This window comes from Pongo pygmaeus, chromosome 3 (assembly GCF_028885625.2).
Source record: "Pongo pygmaeus isolate AG05252 chromosome 3, NHGRI_mPonPyg2-v2.0_pri, whole genome shotgun sequence".
NCBI lineage: Eukaryota > Metazoa > Chordata > Mammalia > Primates > Hominidae > Pongo > Pongo pygmaeus.
In genome coordinates, this window is record NC_072376.2 from 159,586,805 (window position 1) to 159,610,423 (window position 23,619).

General features: G+C 35.9%; 1 protein-coding gene across 7 annotated transcripts in view; it reads right to left on the bottom strand.

Moving 5' to 3' along the window:
- Nucleotides 1-1,343: 1,343 nt before the first annotated feature.
- The window catches only part of TTC29 (tetratricopeptide repeat domain 29), a 290,487-nt gene continuing 268,211 nt past the window's right edge, over nt 1,344-23,619 (bottom strand). For all 7 annotated transcript variants that reach the window (XM_054486394.2, XM_054486390.2, XM_054486393.2 and 4 more), the window contains 2 exons: nt 1,793-1,859; nt 1,344-1,504 (listed from right to left, as the gene is read on the bottom strand). In XM_054486394.2, the coding sequence (XP_054342369.1) occupies nt 1,474-1,504; nt 1,793-1,859 (98 nt within the window). In that variant the 3' untranslated portion in view covers nt 1,344-1,473. The remainder of the gene's footprint in view (nt 1,505-1,792; nt 1,860-23,619) is intronic.

Sequence of the window (23,619 nt, forward strand, 5' to 3'; positions counted from 1 at the left end):
GATGATTAGTGATGTGAAGCATTTTTTCATATGTTTATTTGATGCTTTATGTTTTCATTTGAAAAGTGTCTGTTCATGTCTTTTGGCCATTTTTTAATGGGGTTACTTGGCTTTTTTGCTTGTTATATTAAGTCCCTTATAGATTCCGGATATTTGACCTTTGTCAGATGCACAGTTTGTGAATATTTTCTTCCATTCTGCAGGTTGTCTATTTACTCTGTTAATAGTTTCTTTTGTGGTGCAGAAGCTTTTTAGTTTAATTAAATCTCACTTATCCATTTTTGGTTTTGTTGCAATTGCTTTTGAGGACTTGGTCATAAATTCTTTCCCAAGGCCAATGTCCAGAGTGGTGTTTCCTAAGTTTTCTTCTAGGATTCTTATAGTTTGAGGTTTTACATTTAAATCTTTAATCCAACTTGAGTTACATTTTGTATATGGTAAAAGGTAGGGGGTCCAGTTTCATTCTTTTGCATATGACCAGCCAGTTGTCTCAGCCCACTGAGTAGGATGTCCTTTTCCCACTGCTTATTATTGTCAACTTTGTCAAAGATCAGTTGGCTGTAGGTGTGTGGCTGGGTTCTCTATTTTGTTCCATTAGTCTATGTGTCTGTTTTTACCAGTACCATGCCGTTTTGGCTGCTATGGCCTTATAATGTAGTTTGAAGTTGGGTAATATTATGCCTCTGGCTTTGTTATTTTTGCTTAGGATTGCTTTGGCTACTTGGACTCTTCTTTTGAGAAACCAGATTTAAACTGTATACTGACCAAGATTAAATGGGAATAAAAGTCTTTATTGTTGGTAATGTACTTAATTCATAAATTCCCCCAGATCTTCAGATCTCCTGAAATTATACATGTAACCATCTCAGCTGTGTTCTTTCATTTGCAAGACACATTAGGTAAGGCTTGTAAGATTGAAGGACTTAGTTAAACTTTTTAAGTTGACATGGATAAGTTTTATTATGTGCTATCAGCTAAAAGTATCATAAAATATACTGTTACACAGGTAAAGCAAACTGTTTCAAACAAGACTTATCAGTATGGTAGTCTTAATTGCTTATACTCCTTTTATCTATGTTGAGAAGTTTCCCTAGAGTTTTAGTAAATATTTTCCTACATGAATTCAGCATGAAAGATTTTCTTAAGCTTGTAATTATTTTTTCATTAGAAAATATTTTCTTATTTTGGTTTCATGGTATCACTATTTCTTGTGGAATTGTGGATAAGAGGAAATCGTTTATTTCATGGATGATTGCTGATATTTCTAAGAATTGGAATATATTTTATTTTCATGGATTTAGATGTTTTGGATTAAATTTATAGTAACACACTGCAATGCAAAATCCAATGAAAAGAGTCATAGTCAGTTTTATTATAACTGTGTATTATCTGTAACATGCTCCTATTACAAGTATTGAAGTCTAAGGTGACATTATGGATTTCTTCTTGCTTTGATGTTAAGTGAAAGGTGCTTTAAGCTTCATTTTTTTGATCACCTGGAAACCTGAAATTAAATAAATTATAAATTTAACTTTTATACTGAGCTAGAAAGCAAAGAACATTTGTTTTGAAAAATAATTTGTTTTCTGTAATTTTCAGATGTGGCTTCAAAATTAAAAATACTTAACCTTATGTGACATTTGAAAATAAATCTGTGATTTTTTTTAAAGCAGTATTAAGGTTATCAAGTGCTGGATGAAACTCCTCTTTTTGTGTTTGGAGAATGAGATTATACTTAGTATATTGCACAAAGTGGGTACTTAATAGAAACTTTTTACTTGATTTATCATACCTACTGAGTTCTTCCAAACGTTCTGAGTTTTGAGATACAGCTTCCACTGTGGATCCTCTAAACTCTTCTAAAAAAAAAAAAGATGCACAAAGTTAATAAATTATCATGAACACAGTTTATGTTATTTTGATCTTGAACCTGGGAATCCCTTTTCAGGGATATCTGTCCTTATCACCTATAAGATAAGGGTGTATGTATCACCAGGGCAGATTGTATTGTATAAAGATGGCCACAACAATATCTCCCACTCCACATGTTCCTGTACAGCATGATCTTGTCAATCCCCCATGAAGAAGTAGAATCTAGTTTTCTTCTTGAAATTGAGCTACCCTTAAGACTCTTTTGTGATCAGCTGAATATGGAGGAAGTAACAAAAATGAGTTCTGGGGCTAGGTCCATAAAGGCTATGCAGCCTCTACCTGGTTATCTTAGGATACTTTTTTTGGAGGAAGCAAGTCATCACATAAGTCCTCATACCCTGAGACTGCCATGCTGGAATGGCCATGTATAGATGTTCTAGCAGACAGTACCAGCTGAGTCCAGCCTTCCAGCCATCTTGGCCAAGTCTCCAGCCTGTGAGTGAAGCTGTCTTTGACCCATCAAACCAGCCCATCTGTCAGCTGAATACCACTTAGTGACTTCAATTAACGTCCAGCCGAGCCCTGCCTGAATTCCCAATCCACAGTATTCTTGTGATATAATAAAATGGCTACTGAAAAGGCCACCTTTTGTTTAAGATGAATTTTAAAAATCATACTCAAGAGGAAAATTAATTTAGGGAGCAAAATAAAGTACCCAAATAATGAAGTCAAATATGGGAAGTTTATATATATCTATCTATCTACATGTATGTGTGTGTGTATATATATAAATACATATATAAACATATATATATAAAAACTTCCCACATTGACTTCATTATTATGACATTATGATAATGAAATCAAATATGGGAAGTTTATATATGTAGATATATGTGTATATATGACTTCATTTATCATATATTATATGTATATCTATATATAGAGAGAGAGCCATGTTAATTTGTTACTTAACTTTAACTTTCATATCTGCCCCTTTACTTTTGATTTCAAGTCACTGGGCTTAATCTAATAAGATACCGTTTATTCCTGTTTACGACAGGCCCCAGTTTTCAGGTCCCTTCGTTCTATTTTTTATTACCTTTCCTGTTCTGTCCCCATCCCTACCCACTGAAATTCCTGAAAGAGTTCCACTTTGCCTTTTGGAATATTTGATTCATTATTTCAGCAAAATGTCCTATATCCTTACCCTATTTTCTGAAATTCCTTTTACTTTCTTGCTCTAACAGAAATTTGTCTCTTCTCTCAAGATACTATCAGCCCAGAAAACCGTTTTTGTTATTGTTTTTCTCGGTCTTCTCACTACTGGACCTGAAGATGGGTTGGTGTCCTCTCCTCCTTGTTCTTTCAGGACCCTTGCCCTTCCTCTTTGCCTTTCTAACACTCGTGTCATTATATTATACAGTCAACCATTTGTCACTATTGTGATCTGTCTACAAGCAGAATCATTCTCAGTTGATGTTATCATTGCCTCATTGTCACTGTACTACTACTGTCTTAATTTAGTAATTTCAATGTAAAGGTAGAAGATTATTCCACCCTAAGTCTCAATTCCTTGACCTCCTGTTCTTTTACATCTTGTCCTTTACATTACCACAGCCATTAATTCCCCTGGTCATACTTAGACCTTGTCATTATCAATAACTATGAGCCCCCTCTAGCTCATTTTCCTGCATTTAACTGTTTGGCTGCCTCCTTTTGTATTTCCAGATCACTCCCTCTGGTATCCTGACACCAGCAATTCTTCTACTTCATTGGAACCTCCAATCCTACCACCTTTTCATTGTTTTTCCTCATTTTTCTGTCTCTTCTTCCTTCCTTATATAATTTAAATTCCATGGTTATCTACTTCCTTATATAAAGTCTAAATTTCTCTTCTTTTCAATTTGTTTGCTTACTTGGCAAAAGTATAGCCCTAGTTAAATCCAGTTATGTGCCTATTCCTCTCCTGCACTGTATAGTTCAATATGGCTGGAGAAAATACAACTGGCCTGAGATGCCTCATCTTAAATTCATGGCCACAAACATTAAGTAGACCCTTACGCTTCCAGGCCATTCTATGAGACATTCCTAGTCCACTCATTCTTCCACTCCCCTAGATGACTAAATCTTCTCTTTTTCTCAAACCTCCCACCCTCCACTTTTCTCAGCTGATGATTTATTTTCTGGCTTCATAGAGGAAATAAATGACAATAGGAAAAATCTTCCACAAGCCTTGTGGCAAGAGTTACTCACCTACTGCTTCTGTTCTGTATACTCTGTCTTCCCTTCTGTTAGTATCAATGAACTGCCTAAGGCCTATCCCTCTACTTCTTCACTAGATCTCATGCCCTCTTGTCTAGACAAGACACGGTTTCAGTCCTTCCTTCTGCCTCCCACTCATCAGTGCTCTTCCTCTCTATTAGATCTTCCCTATCAGTAGAGAACTATTTAGTTAAAGCCATGTGACTAAGTTCTCAGCAAAGAAATGAGCAAAGTAATATACAGTTGTGTGTCACTTAACGACAAGAATACCTTCTAAGAAATGAGTCATTAGGTGATGTTGTTGTACAAACATCATAGAGTGTACTTACACAAATCTAGATGGCACAGCCTACCACATAGCTAGGCTATTATATGCTATAGTGTATTGCTTCTGGGTTACGAACCTGTTCGGCACATTACTATCGTGAATATTGTAGGCATGTGTAACACTATAATGAGTATTTACTATAGCTAAACATAGTAAAGGTAATGCATTGCACCACAGTGTTATGATGGCTAAAATGTCACTAGTGCATAGGAATCTTTCAGCTCCATTATAATCTTTTAGTATCACCATTGTGTATGGCATATATTGTTGACAGAAATGTCCTTATGCAGCGCATGACTGGATACTTCTTCTGGGTCTGAGTGTTAGATATTGGGTACTCACTCACCACAGGACTGTTGACTCTTGGTTCCATCACTGCAAAAACACTCATTTGGATTATAACCTAGGTTTTGCACAATGGGTCTGACTTAAGGTGTGATTTGAGATGTTTGATCTGTAGGACTTCAAGGGAGCTGGAAGACTGGGACCAGTACCACTTTAGTAAGGGAGACCAGAAGCAACAGCACGTTGAAGTGTGATATTTGCTTATATGATCTACATTTCAGTAGAAATTGGCACTTCTTTGTTGCTAATAGTAAAGACTCTGAAATGGTAGATTCAAGTGGGCAACAAAAAGATTTCATTTATACCACCACTAAGCCTATACGTTACAAAAGCAATAGAATAAGCCAGTAAATGCTAAATTGCTATAAATCCAACATCGCATCCCTTTTTTGAAAACAATGGAATATAATATTTATATTATACAGTATTATATGTAAACAAGATTTTTAAAATGTTATCTGTAGAGAAGGATGAATTGAAATGGAGAAGACATTACCTGGTAGTTTGGGGACTGGAAAGGTAAATGAATTTTTATAATTTTGGCATGCTAAACATTTGTAGTGGCCTTACTCTAAAAAAGGGTAAATAACTCATTCATAAAGGTTGTGTCAGAGTTTATAGACTAGACCCGTGGTAATGGATTCAACCTTTCTACAACAAATCAAAAGTATTGTTGTATGCTCACATGAATATACAGTAGTCATTACCTTAAATTTAAAACTCACTATAAGCAGCAAACACAGAGAGCATGATATGAAGGCTGTATTGTATCAGTGTGGTCTGCAGAGAATTTCTTCATATGTTTTTTGCCTTGTTGAAATATATGTTGCAGTTCAAAGCTAAAGGGATTACTTTTGAATAGTCATCACAGAGGTTGATTACATTCGTATGTCATATTTAGCTGGACCCTGCAGGCTATTATTCCATTAGCTACACTGGTCCTGCCATTGTCAAAAAGTTGATCACCTAATGTTAAAAGACTGTGCTTTCTGTTGACCTTATCATAATGACTCAAAAGCTTTTGTTAAAAAATAAAACTCAGATTATGTTTTATGAAACTGATTAAGAATAAATACTGTGTATAAACTATGCTCCTATCTTATGGGTGATGTTAACATTATGCTATTATTAACAATGAGATGTTTTGTTTTTGTATTTCAGGAGATTTTATTGATAGTCATAGATTCAATTTTAGTAGAAACAGTACTTCTCTCTCACTGATAGTAAAGAGTCTCAGAAACTGATTTCTGAAAAAGGAACAGAAGTCTCCCTTCCCCACCATGTAAATCATATAAAATTACCCTGGAAGTAAGCCAGTATATCAATGTTACTACAATGGCACATCTATAATGGCCTACTTACAATATGATTTTACAAGGCCACTGTACTGAAGGGAACAAAGTTCTGTTTTGGGGAAATGTGTATATGAACTGAAAACTTGTCAATCACACTTGATAATGAGAAAATCCCTTCCAATAAATAAATAAATAAATAAATAAAATATTTAACTGTTTATTCTTAATATGATGGTTGTATAGGTTCACTCATTTAATTACAATGAGAATATCTGATTCAGGGCTATGAATCTGGTTTTTATAAACCCAGAATCCCATTACCAATAAAAGGCTTATTTAGATAAGCTTGACTTTTAAATTATTTTATTATGAATTAGCCACAAATAAGGAATGAAATGAGAGCTCATCTTTGAAAAAGATATTGACAGTTATGACTTTATTATTTAAAATAACATATAAATTTTTTCGTTAGAATCACATTACAAAAGCTGTCCTTTGGGGACAAAGATGATTTTGACGCTATCTCAGTTGAACAGCTAAGTCCTTGAGCTGTGTTCCCAGGAGTGATGATGGATTGGCATAGACTCATATGTGCTCTTTGGCATGGTCTACCTTGTAACTGATGGTTTGTAAAACGGCTGGTCAGGGATGCAGGCTGTGATCCTGGAACACAGCCAGACACTAATTTTGGCCTCATTAGCACTGTTCTCTTAATCAATTGAACTTTTCAGCAGGTGGAGGTTTCCTAATATTTCTTGTACTTGCTTGCCTTTAGCTACTCACTTGATACTCACAACAGACGAGTGGGTATCAGTCAGGAGGAAACAGATGGCACATGCAACTGGGATTTTGAAGAGACTTTAATGAAGGGACTATTAAGAGATGAGGGCAGGGCTAAGGAACTAATAAGGGATATTGAGGCACCTAGGGACTTGCAAAAGAGGGTGCCATGCCATTATCATCCCTGGGTCTAAATTCAGGGTAAAGAGAGAGGATGGTGCCACTGGACTTTGGATGAGAGCAGAGATTTAGAAAAGGGACTGCCTTTTCTAAATCCAGAAGTAGGAGTTGCAGGGTGTCACAGTTGTCAGAAAGGAGCTGAAGTGAGGGACAGAGGAATAGTATTCTAACTCTCCACCTTCCTAACCTCTCATCTGCTGGTGACTCCCTTTGGCTAAATCCATATGACGAAGCCAGAAAGCAAGTCAGCCTGTGTGATGCAGTCTGAAGTCAGTCTCCTGGGACACAGAGCAGAGAAGGTGGGAGAATTGATCGTGTGTGTGTGTGTGTGTGTGTGTGTGTGTAAGAGGTGTGGGAGGGGAAACAAGTAGCATATAATAACCATAAAATGCAAATGTTTTCCTTTAGCAAACATTTAGTCATGTGAAGTGTGGTTTGGGCGTCAACATATTTAATGTTGGCATATAATTGGGTGTTTCTTTATTCATTTTCCTCCTCCTCCTCCTCCTCCTCCCTCCTCCTTGTTCTTTAATATTGGTTTGTCATTCATGCATTCATGGCTTTCTCATCTTACAGTTTTGTAAAAAATTTATGAATCAAACCCTAAGATTATAGAGTTAATCTCACTCTATCAAAAAATGTGATTTGGGGGTTAATATTTTTCTACATTTTGTTGTTAACAAAACAAAAAGTTAATCTTTCTTATCTGTGTTTTGAAGTAGAAATCATGATGTGGTAATTCTATATCTGATGAGTATAATAATCAAGATGGAAACTTTTAAGGCAGGAGGCACTTTCAAGTTTGGATAGACTCTCTTAAGTGTCAAAAACTGACATATGTTCTTTCATATTACAGGATCTGGTATATATCAATTCCCTTGCCGAGGGCTTTTATTAATATTCAAGCAATTAAAATTTATGCAAAGATCAGAAGTATATTCCAATTCAAAATTATAGGGTTTTTTTTAACCTTACACACCATTATTCTGAATAAATGGAATGCAACTAGGCCTGAATGAAGCACTGAAGATACCACATTGACAGAATGATACTGAATTTCTTTTTCTGGGCATCTAAACTTTTAATGAGAATATCTGATTCAGGTCTATTAATCTGTCCAGACACTAAATACTTTCTTAAGATAAATAGTGTGTTAATGTCTTCATACAGTTCTTTTTATTTCTCTGATTGTTGCTGCATTATAAATCCCGCAATTTTTTTCTATTCAAGACAGTGTAACAGGAATCAGATTAACTTTTTTCCTAGAACACTCTTCCCTGCCCAAAAAATCCTGAACAAAATATATGAAACAATGATTTTGAAGACACTGGACATCAGACAACAAAAGCCAGCAATTTCTGAAAGACAAGAAATATGTTTGAATACAAAACATGCAAAAAGGCACAATGTGGAGAAAAATCAATCAAAACTGACCCAGAACTGACATAATTATTAGAATTAGGAACAAAAACAAAGTTACTCTAACTGTATTTTAGATATTTAAAATGTTAAGTACAGACATGGAAAATAAAATAGAACATTAATAAACTTGAAGACAGAGTAGTAGAAATTGCAAAATGAAGAAAGAAAGAGAGTCAAAAAGATGAACATATTATCAGTAAACCATAAGACAGCTTCAAGCAGCCTAGTAGACATTTACTGGCATTCTAAAAAGGAGATGGAGAAAGAATTGAAATATAGTTTAAGAAATTGGGCTGAAAATTTTCTAAAATTGATGAAGACTATAAACCCATAGATCCAAGAAGCTCAACAGACCCCAAGCTTAAGAAACTTAAAGTACGGAAAAAAAAAAAAAAGAAAAAAAAACCCTATAAAATGTACAATGCCATACCCACTGAAAATATCTTTTAAAAATGAAGGCAAAAATAAAGGCTTTTCAGACAGACAAAAGCTGAAGCAATTCATTAGCAGCATATTTGCACTACAAGTCCTCAAGGCAGAAGAAAAACGATACCACATGGCAATCTGGATCTATGTAAAGAAATGAAGAGCATCAGAGGTAAGTACAACGCATGACAACATTGTACAAAAGTGAGAAGGGGAGAAATGGAAGGATGTAATTGTAAACTTCTTTTTTTGAGACAGGATCTTGCTTACTGCAGCCTTGACCTTACAGGCTCAAGCAATCCTCCATCCTCCTCAGCCTGCCAAGTAGCTGGGACTACAGGCGTATGCCACCATGTCTGGCTAATTAAAGAAAAAAAAATTCTTGTAGAGATGGGATCTCGTTTCATTGCCTACTCTGGTCTTGAACTCTTGGCCTCAAGCAATCCTTCTGTCTTGGTGTCCCAAAGTGTTGGGATGACAAGCATGAGCTACCATGCCTGGCCTATAAGATTCTTATACTATGTGTTACTGTTGGTGGGAATGCAAATCAGTACAGCTATTATGGACATTTCTCAAAAAACTATAAAACTAGAACTATCATGCAATCCAGCAATCCCACTGCTGGGTATTTATACAAAGGAAATAAAATAAATACATTAAAGGGATACCTGCACCTCCATGTGTATTGCAGCACTATCTACAATAGCTAAGATATGGAGTCAACCTAAATGTCCATTAACAGACAAAAGGATGAAGAAAATGTAGTGTATATACCCAATAGAATAATATTCAGCTACAAAACAGAATGCAATCCTGTCATTTGCCGCCACTGGAATGAGCCTGGCGAACATTATGTTCAGTGAAATAAGGCAAGCACAGAAAGGTACATACTGCATGTTCTCACTCTCATGTAGAAGCTAAAATAATTCTAGCTCTTGGAAGTAGAGAATAGGATAGTGGGTATTAGAGGCTGGGAAGGGTCGGGGGATGGGAGAAGGTGGGAGATGTTGGTTAATGGATACAAAATTACAGCTAAATAGGAGGAATGAAGTCTGGTGCTCTGCAGCATTGCAGGGTGAATATGATTAACTATAATTTATTGACTATTTTCCAAAAGCTAGAAGACAGAATTTTGAATGTTCACAACACAAAGAAATGATAAATGCTTGAGGTGATGGCTATGCTAATTACCCTGATTTGATCATTACACATTGTAAACACGTATCAAAATATCACCCTGTATTCCATAAATATCTACAATTATAATGTGTCAACTAAAAATAAAAGGGAAAAAATTCTTACACTATGTGTTAAATGATCTAATGTCACTTGAAGGTAGGTTGTGAAAAGTTAAAGATATACACTGATCATTATTTTTGTTTTTACATTTTAGTTTACACTTTTCATTTAAATATTCTGGATAGAAAAAAATAAGATTTGAAAAATCAGCATCCCTCGAATCTGAAAATAAGAAAGCCTGTCTCTAATTTAAACATTAATTTGAAAACTTATCCTTCTCATATATTCCCCTGATCTGAGGCTTGAAGATAAGCTAATGAATTCAAAGAAATAACCATTTCATTATCACTCTGAAAGTTTAATTTTCTTGACCAAATTATGTGCAGTGTAATACATATAATATGAAACTAAATGCTGATAGGTAGGTTTGAATTTTCTTTTTCTGGTTACTTCAGAGTAACAGTTTGGAAAATTTACAAGCTCCGTATTCATGTTCTTTTCATATCCTCTGTACTTTAGAACAGAGAATTATATGGGATAATTTTTTGTAATGCTTTATTGAGGTATGATTGACATAATAAAAGCTGTACATATTTAATTTATAAAACTTGATGGGTTTGGAGCTAAGTATATGTCTATGAAACCATTCTAAATCTATGCTATAAACACATCCATCATCCAGGGGATGATATTTTGAATGACTAATTCAGAGATGTGAAAATGAATGTTTTTGTAAAAATTGAGTTTGCTAATGTATGTTGAGATTTCCAAAAAAGAGATGCTGTAGATATACAGTATCCAGTCCAAATATAGTATTATAAGATGAGTAAATATATCTCTGGTCAGCAGCAAAGTAGTTCCTAGAAATAACATCTCTGAAAAACCCAAACAATTCCCTCACCAAAATTAAAAATCAAAACCTTGTATATCCCAGCTAAGATACTCTTCCTCTTAAATTTTCATAAGAATGAACTGGTCTATTTAAAACAATGACAGTGAGAAATACATTTTGAAATAAGTCACCAGTTTCCAGGTGACCCGAATGTCTGCTACTCCAAGTGTGGTCTCCAAACCAGGAGCATTAACATTACCTGGAGCTTGTTAGAAATGCAGAAATGTAGGCCGTACTTCAGACCTAGTAACACAGAATCTGCCTTTAACAGGATCCCAAGGTGATTAATTCACCCATTAAAGTTTGAGAATCGTTGCTTTATGGATTTATATTTAACTATGTAGAGTAAAAGTAAAATATTAATAGCCTGTTGGAAAAAGGAGTTGTAGCTGCTTGTCTGTTGTTCAGTTGCAACATTTAGATAGTAAGTAAAAATAAAATTTTTCCCATGGATTGAGAACATATTTTGTAATAGGGAATGTGGTCAGCCCCTGTATGGTTATTATTATTATTATTATTATTTTGAGATGGAGTCTCACTCTGTCACCTAGGCTGAAGTACAGTGGCACAATCTCGGCTCACTGCAATCTCCGCCTCCCAGTTCAAGCGATTCTTCTGTCTCAGCCTCCTGAGTAGCTGGGATTACAGGTGCCCGCTATCATGCCCGGCTAATTTTTGTATTTTTAGTAGACATGGGGTTTCACCATGTTGGCCAGGCTGGTCTCGAACTCCTGACCTCAGGTGATCCGCCCGCCTCAGCCTCCCAAAGTGCTGGGATTACAAGTGTGAGCCATTGCACCCAGCCAGCACTTTATTATTTAGTTTTAATTTTTAATTGTACATTGACAAATTATAATTATATATATTTATGGGGTACAAAGTGATATTATGATCTATGAATACAATGTGAAATGGTTAAATCAAGCTAGTTTGTGTGTCCAAAACTTCAAATGCTTATCATTTTTTTATGGTGAGAGCATTTGAGAATTACTGTCTTAGAGATTCTGAAATGTACAATACATTATTACTGACTATATTTACCATGATGTGCAATATAGCTTAAAGAAAAAACCTTATTCCTCCTGTCTAATTGAGGCTTTGTACTTTTTTACCATTATCTTCCCATTTCCCTCACCACTCCTATCCTCTGATAACCATTCTTCTGCTCTCTGCTTCTTTGAGTTAGATTATTTTAGATTCCAATATAAGTGAGAACATTTTATATGTGTCTTTCTATGCCTGGCTTATTTCATTTAGTATACTATTCTCCAGTTCCATCTATGATATTGCAAATGACAGGATTTATCATTTTTTAAGGCTGAATAATACTTCATTACATATATACATATATATATATATATATATATATATATATCTCACATTTTCTTTATCCATTCATTGGTTTATGGACACTTCCATGACTTGGCTATTAGAAACAGTGCTGCAACGAACATGGGAGTGCAGACATTTGACATGCTGATTTCATATATTTGGGTAAATACCCAGAAGTAGGATTGCTGTATCATATGGTAATTTTATTTTTAGTTTTTGAGAAAACTCCATACAGATTTCTGTAATGGTTGTACTAATTTATAGTCCCACCAATAGTGTACAAGGGTTCCCTTTTCTCCACCTCCTTGCCAACGTTCATCTTTCATCTTTTTGATAACAGCCGTTCTAATAGGTGTGTTTTGATATCTCATTGTGATTTTAGTTTACTAGTGATTAATGATGTTCAGCAATGTTTCCATATGTCTGTTCGCCACTTATGTCTTTTTTTTTTGAGAGATGTCTACTTAGGTCCCTAGCCCATTTTAAAATTAGACCATTTGCTTTCTTTCTATAGAGTTGTTTGAGTTTTTTATGTTGGTTATTAATCCCTTATCAGATGTATGGCTTGCAAACATTTCCTCCCAATCCATAGGTTTTCTCTTCACTCTGTCATTTTCTTTTTGTGCAGAAACTTTTAATTTTGATGTAATCCCATTTGTCTGTTTTTGCTTTTGTTGCTACACTTTTGGGGTCAAATCTAAAAAGTTATTGCCTAGACCAATGACACATAGTTTTCCCCTTATGTTTTCTTCTAGTAGCATTACAGTGTCAGGTCTTATGTTTAAGTCTTCAATTCATTTTGAATTGATTTTGCATATGATGTGCATTAAGGATCAAATTTCATTCTGCATACGGATATCTAGTTTTCTCAGCACCATTTATTAGAGAGACTGTCCTTTTTCTATTGTGTATTCTTGGCACCTTTGTTGAAAATCAATTGACCATACATACATGTGTGGGTTCATTTATGGGCTCTCTATTCTGTTCTATTGGTCAATAACTCTATTTTTTGTCAGTATCATGCTGTTTTAATTATTATCAGTTTGTAGTATATTTTGAAGTCAGGTAGTGTGATGCCTCCAGATTTGTTCTTTTTGCTCATCATTGCCTTGGCTATTGGGGTGTGTCTGTGTGTGTGTGTGTGTGTGTGTGTCGTGTGGTTCCATATAAATTTTAGGATTGTCTTTTCTATTTATGAAAAATGACATTAAATCTCTCAACCACCCTATGCTTTAGGTATTATTATTCATTTTGTACAGATAAGGAAACAAAAGGCTGGAGAGATTAACTTGCTCAATCTCACACAGCTGATAACTGTTTCATTGGAGATTCAAATCCAGGTTAATTTGGATCTTAAATCCATCCTCATAGCTTCTGTGCTCATTCTCACTTCAATGAATTCAAAAGGAAGGTGAGTCTTAAGAAAGCCTCTTAGGCAATTGTATAGCGTTAGGCTTGGAAAGACTGATTTATTTGACTTTGTGGCAAGAACTACTGCAGCAAACCTATTTAGTTCTTAATAGTTGTTTGTCTATTTACTTTCTTGTCTTTTAGAGACCATTCCTAATGCCACATACTCCAGGGATCTTCCTGAAAACCACTAATCTGACATGTAGGCCATGACAACTGAGATTGGCCTAGTGAGAAACCAAATCCAGGGTTTCCATCATGTAAGTTGTTGCCTTTATTTCATTATACTTTGATTCAACCCCTAATGGATTCAGCTTCATAAAGTCAGAAAAAGAAAAAAAAAGCAATTTATTCATGTTTTCATTGGAGCTCACTGCAGTCATGAAATTTCTCTAAAAATGCAAATCATTTGGTGCCACGTAAGTGAAACTCGGTAGCTAAAGTGCTTAGAGGAAAATGCTTTCCCAGGGCTAATGTTTTCATGCTCAGTGATTGAATAAATCAATCCATTTATTACAACATCTTCACTTAAGATTTTGTCCCTAGATGAATGTATCTAAGAGTACTAGAAGAATTTTCTTTATCACTGAGAAAATTGATTACACTTGTTAATTTGGCTTTTAATCCTAGATATATAAAAATAAATACCATAAACATGTATAGAAGAAATCAATATAGATCTGTTCAATATCAGATTGATCAAAAAAGGATTTAGTAAGACTCTAAGATGTAAAATACTAATGTGCAAACTAAGCCCTTACTTATGTAATACAACTTTAGACAAGCTCAGTATAAACCTAAAAGAAACTATTTCTGAAAACAGAAATGGTGTACTTTTCTTGCATTAAAGAAAACCCCCCAGAAGGCCTACCTATCCAAGGTATTTAATGTGAACATTTGTTTTTAAAAGATTTCTTGTCTTTGGTCCAGCCATTGTTGTTAATTCATGGGGCATCATATCACAGATTTTTTAATGTTACATAAAGCAAAAATTACACTTAAAAAATGTAAAGTTAAGTCATAAAAAATAGATAAAACAACACTCCTAAAAGCCAAGATATCACATGGAAAGGCTATCAGTCATTCTTTTCAGAGAAAGTGAGGACAATGAGAAAAATCATATTCAAAGACTCCTGAAATGCCACTTATGTCATGTGTTTTGTAGAACTCAATAGCTAACCAAGTAGACACTCTTTTGACTAAGCATATTTTTGATTCTGCTTGTATAATAATGAATAAGACAGAGATTCATGCTACTCCACTCTCAGAATGATGCAAGTTTAAAACTGCTTTTCTGATAGTAATATGGTTTATGTTGAATATACACTGTGTCAGTCACAAATGATAATCTCTATTCATTTGTCACACACTCAACAGATATTCGTTGAGAACCCAAGTGAAAAACACACATTTGTGGGATAGGTGCTTGGGTGCAGTTTGTAATTGTGTTCAAATTAGATAGATTCAGAGGTACATGGCTGAGGAGGGGCATAGGAAGTTTAATCTGCAATCATGGCATAACCCTCTAAATTAGTGCGTGACCCTCAGAGAAGAAATGAGGTTTTTATGTACAACTTCTTAAAACAATTAATTTAGTAGGGGACACAGAGTTTCAAAACAAATACTGACTTTAAAAGAATACAGTTAAATGCGTTTAAATGCTTGTCCCAATAAAAATAGTCTGCTAGGTTTCCATGGTAGGACTCAGGTTCTTTAGTAGCATAATTTGTGGGTCAAATATGAAAAGACACAGAAAAGCAGAGCATCTCTGTGTTAGAGCATGTTTTCTCAACACTCAATGTGCACACGATACAAATGTGTATACATTTTGACTGATAACTTGAAGTCATTTCTGGAGAAATTTTTGTGGTTAGAATTTAAGTATATAATCACCATTTCCTTATAATCTTCAGATTATAAACTTTTCTCTTTTGAAAACTAGTATATTTGTCCCTGTATCTGTAGTACCCTGCATGATGTCTTAGAGCTAGTATATACATAGTGTTTTCTGAGTGAACAGTCTGCAGCTTATGATTTACTTTAAAAATATGACATAATAAAACGTTGGTTGGCACATAGAAGGCGACCATTAAATGTCTACTGAAAGACAGACAGAGTGAGTTAATACATCTATTCTTAAAAGTTTATATGAGAGTACAAAAGACATATAGTAAAGACAAAGATGTGGGTTTGAAATGCCAGATTACAAAAATTCAACAGCAAGATCTATGGACAGCTCTTCAATAAGTACATAAAAATTAGTTAAGCAAGTCCTACCCAGAGCAATCAGGCAAGAGAAAGAAATATAAAGTATCCAAATAGGAAAATAAGTCATAAAACAATCTCTCTTTATTGATGATAGGATTCTATACCTAGAAAACCCTAAAGACTCTGCCAAAAGGCTCCTGGAACTGATAAACAACTTCAGTAAAGTTTCAGGATACAAAATCAATGTAAAAAAATCAGCAGCATTTCTGTACAACAATAACGTTCAAGCTGAGAGTCAAATCAAGAACAGAGTCCCATTCACAATAGACACACACACACACACACACACACACACACAATCACCTAGGAATACATCTAACCAAGTGGCTGAATGATCTCTACAAGGAGAACTGCAAAATACTGCTCAAAGAAATCATAGATGACACAAACCAATGGAAAAACATTCCATGTTCATGGATTGGAAGAATAAATATTGTTGAAATGGCCATAATTTCCAAATCAACCTGCACATTCAATGCTGTTCCTATCAAGCTACCAACATCATTTTTCACAAAATGTTAAAAAACAATTCTAAAAATCATACGGAACCAAAAAAGAGCCCAAATAGCCAAAGCAATCCTAAGCAAAAAGAACAAAGCCAGAGGTCCCACACTACCCAACTTCAAACTATACCATAAGGCCACAGTAACCAAAACAGCATGGTACTGGTACAAAAACAGACACATAGACCAATGGAACAGAAAGGAGAACCTGAAAATAAAGCTGCACACCTACAGCCATCTGATTTTCGACGAAGTCAACAAAATTAAGCAATGGAGAAAAGACTCCTTATTCAATAAATGGTGCTAGAATAGCTGGCTAGCCATATGCAGAAGAAAAAAAAAATGGACCCCTACCTTTTACCATATACAAAAAGTAACTCAAGATGGATTAAAGGTTTATTTTATTTTATTTTTATTTTTTTGATACAGGGTCTCACTCTGTTTCCCAGACTGGAGTGCAGTGGCACAATCTCGGCTCACTGCAGTCTCTGCTTCCTGGGTTCAAGCAATTCTCCTTCCTCAGCCATCTCAGTCGCTGGGATTACAGGTGTGCACTACCATACCCCGCTAATTTTTGTATTTTTAGTAGAGACAGGGTTTTGCCATGTTGCCCAGGCGGGTCTTGAACTCCTGAGCTCAAGAGATCCACCCGCCTCAGCCTCCCAAAGTGCTGGGATTACAGGCATGAGCCACGGCACCTGGCCTGAATTAAAGATTTAAATGCAGGCAGATCACCTGAGGTCAGGAGTTCGAGACCAGCCTGGCTAACATGGTGAAACCCCATTTCTACTAAAAATACAAACAATTAGCCAGGTGTGGTGGCACACTCCTATAATCCCAGCTACTCAGGAGGCTGAGGCAGGAGAATCGCTTGAACTGGGAGGCGGAGGTTGCACTGAGCTGAAATCACGCCATTGCACTCCAGCTTGGGCAACAAGAGCAAAACTCCGTCAAAAAAAAAAAAAAAAAATTAAATGTAAGACCTCAAACAATAAGAATCCTAGAAGAAAACAGGAAACACCATTCTGGACATGGGCCTTGGGAAATAATTTATGACTAAGTCCTTAAAACAATTGCAGCAGAAACAAAATTTGACAAGTGGGACCTAATTAAACTAAAGAGCTTCTGTACAGCAAAATAAACTATCAACAGAGAAAACAAACGATCTCCAAATGGGAGAAAATATTCACAAACTATGCATCTGACAAATATTTAATACCCAGAATCTATAAGGAACTTAATTCAATGAGCAAAAGACAAAACCCCCATTAAAAAGTGGGCAAATGACATGAACAGACACTTCTCAAAAGAAGACATGCAAAGAGCCAACAAACGTATGAGAAAGTGCTCCACATAAAACTAATCATCAGAGAAATGCAAATCAAAACCAGGATGAGATACCATCTCCCACCAGTCAGAATGGCTATTATTCAGAAGTGAAAAAACAGCAGATGCTGGTGAGGCTGTGGAGAAAAGGGAATGCTCATGCACTGTTGGTGGGAATGTAAATTAGTTCAGCCACTGTGGAAAGCAGTTTGGAGATTCTTCAGAGAACTGAAAACAGAACTACCAGTCAACTGAGAAATCCCATTACCGGGTATATATCTAAAAGAATATAAATTGCTGTACCAAAAGACATGCTCTCACATGTTTATTGCAGCTTTGTTCAGAATACCAAAGACCTGGAGCCAACCTAGTTGCCCATCAATGGTGGACTGAATAAAGAAAAAGTACACATATACACCATTGAATACTATGCAGTCACAAAAAGAGTGAAATCATGTCCTTTGCAGCAACATGGATGCAGCTGGAGGCCATTATCCTAAGTGAATTAATGCAGGAACAGAAAACCAAATACTGCATGTTCTCACTTACAAGTAGGAGTTAAACACTGGGTACTCATAGACATAAAGATGGCAAAAATAGACACTGGGGGCTACTAAGTGGGCAGGCAGAGAAGGAGGCAAGGATTGAAAATCTAGCTGTTGGGTGCTATGCTCGCAATTTGGGTGATGGGATCTATTTATTGCATACCTCAGCATCGCAGAATATATCCAAGTAACAAACCTGCACATGTAGCCCCAAATCTAAAATAAAAGTTGAAATTAAAAAAAAAGAAATAATTTTTAAGAACTGATTTTCCTCTTGAATATATTATTTGCTCCTTTTACAAGTAGGAGAAGTCTAAACTTTTAGTCAGTTTCTAAAATGCTTTAGAGAAGAAATGAGATTTTTATGTTCAACTTCTTTTTTATTTTTTTTTATTTTTTGAGACAGAGTCTCACTCTGTCACCCAGTCTGGAGTGCAGTGGCACGAATTGGCTCACTGCAACCTCCACCTCCTGGGTTCAAGCAATACTCCTGCCATAGCCTCCTGAGTAGCTGGGATTACAGGTGCCCATCACTACGCTTGGCTAATTTTTGTATTTTTAGTAGAGACGGGGTTTCACCACGTTGGCCAGGCTGGTCTTGAACTCCTGACCTCAGGTGATCCGCCTGCCTCGGCCTCCCAAAGTGCCGGGATTACATGCCATCATGCCTGGCCATCAGCTTCTTAAAATAATTTAAAATAATTATTTAAGTTCAAAGAAATACATGCTTGTTTTTCCTTCCTTTCTTAATGGAGGAAGATTTCAGCTATACGACTTATCTTAATTTTTATGGATTCTGTGGTTTTTATGCAGTTTACAGGTACTTACAGACCATTGCAGTCAGTATAACTGGAGTATATATGGGCATAGGGGGAGAAGAGAGAAGGAATACTACCATTGGAAGATTGTGTATCCTTTCTACTCAAATAATCTGCCTCCTTCAAATTTAACTTCTTTGTTTCGATTGCACTGTGGTAGGGACAAAAAAATACTGTATCTTAAAACCAAACATATTTTTCCTGGAAAGGCATTATATAAACTATACTTCAGTGAATGAGATGCTACTAAAAGATGTGACAATACTTATTCAGATGATAAAAATTACTGGAAAGGCCAGACTGGTAGATCACATCTGTAATCCCAGCACTTTGGGAGGCTGAGGCAGGAGGATTGCTTGGGCTCAGGAATTCCAGGCCAGCCTGGGCAACATAGTGAGACTTTGTCGCCACAAAAAATTTTAAAAAATTAGCCAGTGTGGTGACCCATGCCTATATTCCCAGCTACTTGGGAGGCTAAGGTAGGAAGATTGCTTGAGCCTGGGGAGGTCAAAGCTGCAGTGAGCAGAGATCTCACCACTGCACTCCAGCCTGGGTGAGAGAGTGATACCTTGTTTCAAAAAACAGTTACTGGAAAAAAGGGTACTTTTATGGCTAATTCCAGGTGATTAAATTAGGTTGAAGAAAACTTTATATTGTCTTTTCACTGAAAAGCCTATTTTATATCTGTCTATCTGTCCATTATATCTGTCTGCCCGTCTATCCATCTTTCATCAAGGTGTTTGCCTGCATCATTCTTGCCATCTTCTGATCTAAGAAACTGAGAATAAAAAAAACAAATAGCCTGTACAGTTTAAAGTGTCGATTTGCTCCAATATTGTAGAACATTTCATTCCACATATTGGGAAAGCTAAGTAAGTTACATATCAACTTGAATAGAGCCCCTTACACCTATACACCAATTCTATGTTTTTTAGAGTCAGGGTCTCACTCTGTTGCCCAGGTTGGAGTGCAGTGGTGCAATTATAGTCCACTGCAGCCTGCAACTCCTGGACTCAAGTGATCCTTTCACCTCAGTCTCCCAAATAATTAGGACTATTGATGTGTACCACCAAACTCAGCTAATTTTTTATTTTAATTTTAGAGACAGCGGTATCGCTGTATTGCCCAGGTTGGTCTCAAACTCCTGTCCTCAAGTGATCCTCCTGCCTTGGCCTCCCAAAATGTTTGGGATTACAGGTGTGAGCCATCATGCCAGGCCTAAACTATCTATAAAAAAATTTCAGCTGAGCACTTTGGGAGCCTGAGGCAGGTGGATCACTTGAGGCCAGGAGTTTCAGACCAGCCTGGACAAATGGTGAAATCCTGTCTTTACCAAAAATTCAAAAAGTAGGTGGGTGTGGTGGTGCACGCCTGTAATCTCCACTACTCAGAAGGCTGAGGCAGGAGAATTGCTTGAACCCGGGAGGCGGAGGTTGCAGTGAGCCGAAATTGCACTACTGCACTCCAGCCTGGGCAATACAGTGAGACTCTGTCTCAAAAAGAAAAAAAAATTTGACTCAGTATCTACCTTCACATCTCCTACTCAGTTATCTCTTACTCAGACTGGCCTGTTTTCTTTTTCAAATATTGTCATAAAAGTACTCTTTTCTTTTTGACACCTGTTATCTGGCTCAGGGTTTTGTGATATTTTTCATGAAGATGGTATATAGACAGCATATTTGGAACGATGTTAAAGGGAATCTACTGCTTTATGCATATTACTGATGACTTTATGACGCCACTTTTCTAAGTTATAAAATATAAACTAAGTGTTACTCATATAAGGGTTTGAACTTGGAAGAGTAACTAAATAGAACAGTTCCTTTGCATTGACGTTATTACAGAATTTTATTAAATCTTTTGTGAAAGAATAAAGAAAATAATAGACCCTAAGAATTCTGTAATTATTCTCTGTGGATCACATTCCTTACTTCAAAAATTAAAAATTTTTTGCATAGATGATTCATGCACATGGTACATTTTTAAAAAAGGGTAGACAGTGAAAAATCTGTTGAAATCCTTGATCCCACTTACTTACTTCCTCTCCTCTAGAGGCAACCACTGTTACTGTTTCTTACTCTTTCAGATATGTCCCATGCATTTATAAAAAGACAAAATGATATATATTTATATAAAATGTATAATATAAATTTGTGTTTCATATTTATATGAATGTCACCATACTATGCACATATTTCTGTACTTTTTAAGAAGCAGTATATATTGGATATCATTCTCTCTCTGTTTTTACATACTTTATTTTTGAGCAGTTTTGGTTTACAGCAAAATTGAGCAGAAAGTACAGAGTTCTCATATACCATGCACAGTCTCCTCCACTTTGACATCTGGCACCAGAGTGGTGCATTTCTTATAATGGATGAACCTACCTGGACAAATCTTAATCACCCAAAGTCCATAATTTACATTAGGGTTCACTTTTGGTATTATACATTCTTTGGGTTTTGAAAAATATATAATGACATGTACTCACCATTATAGAATCATAAAATAGTTTCACTGCTCTAAAAATCCTCTGTGCTTTGCCAATTAATATTTCCCTCCCTGAAACCACTGATTTTTAAAAATTATTTCCATAGTATTGCCTTTTTCAGACTGGCTTCTTTCACTTAGTAATATGCATTTAAGATTCCTCCATATCTTTTCATAGGTTGATAACTCATTTCTTTTTAGTGCTGAATAATATTCCATTGTCTGGATGTGCCACTGTTTATTAATTCAGCTACTGAAGAACATTTTGTTGCTTCCAAGTTTTGGCAATTATTAATAAAGCTGCTATAAAATTAGTGTGCAGGTGTTTATGTAGACATGTTTTTAACTCAGCTGAATAAATACCAAGGAGCATAATTATTGGATCATATGGCAAGCGTACATTTAGTTTTATAAGAAACTGCCAAGCTTGTCTTCTCATTATCTTGATAATTCTTTTTTAGTACATATGGAGTTGCTTCATTCATTGCTAACTGGAATAAGAATCCACATAGGGCCAGGTGCGATGGCTCATGCCTGTAATCCCAGCATTTTGGGAGGCCGAGGTGGGTGGATCACCTGAGGTTAGGAGTTCAAGATCAGCCTGGCTAACATGGCAAAACCCTGTCTCTACTAAAAATACAAAAATTAGCTGGGCGAGGTGGTGGGCACCTATAATCCCAGCTACTCAGGAGGCTGAGGCGGCTGAGGCAGGAGAATCACCTGAACCTGGAGGCAAAGGTTGCAGTGAGCCTAGATGGTGCCACTGCACTCCAGCCTGGGCAACAGAGTGAAAGCCCATCTCAGAAAAAAAAAAAAAAAAAAAAAAAAAGATTCCACATAGGAATGTACCATAATTTAACCAGTCACTAAGTGTCCTGTTGAACATTTAAGTTGTTTGCAATCTTTTGTAATACTGAAAATCAACCCCTACACATATGTAAGGCTTTTAAAATTTGCTTGCCCTTCAGCCTGGACTGCTTCCCCCAAGATAATCATATGGTTCACTCCTTCCTTTACTCTCCTGAAATATCACCTCGCCTGAAAGGTCTTCCCCATCCATTCTATCTAAAATAAGATTGCCCCATTTATACAGGGACAGGGAATGATGGAATGGGGCCAATTTATGTATTTATTTGTTTTAATATAACATTTTACTTTTACTACTACTCCTCCTCTCTCTGTCTCTCTCTCTCTCTCTCTATATATATATGATTATATATAAAATATTGGGTACTAAAATGTATGTGTGTATGTGTATATATGTGTGTATTTATGTCTAGAGGAGATATATATATATATATATGCATCTGTCTAGATGCCCTCTAGTGAATCATCTCTCTGAAGGAAGGGAGGTTGTTTTGTTTTCTGCTGTAGCCCTAGTACCTCCCTCAGCCAATGCCAGGCACATAGGGATATATTATAAATAGTTGTTGAATGAATGAATGTGTTGGTACATCTATTGTATAAACTTTGAATTATTGGGCCAAAGCTTTGTTCATTCTACATTTTGATATTGCCAAACTACTGTCCTTGGAGGCTGTATCTGTTCTTTTCACTAGAGATCTTGTGCCATCTTATACTAACCTATAAATTGCATTATCAACCATTTGCTGATCTGATAGCTGAAAAATTGCTTCCTACATTTTTCATTTACATTTCTCCTAACATGAGTAAAGTTCAGCATTTTTCACATTAAAGCTGACTTTTCACTTAACTCTGTTTTCCTTTTCCTTTTTAAAACTGGATTGTTCTTTTGTTTATTGATCTGTGAAGGAGACAAACTCTTTGTGACATTTGAAGACTTTTTTCCAAGTTCATTTTTATCTTTTAAAGTTGTTTATCATATATTTTGTCATGCAGAATTTCTTTATGAAGGCATGTTG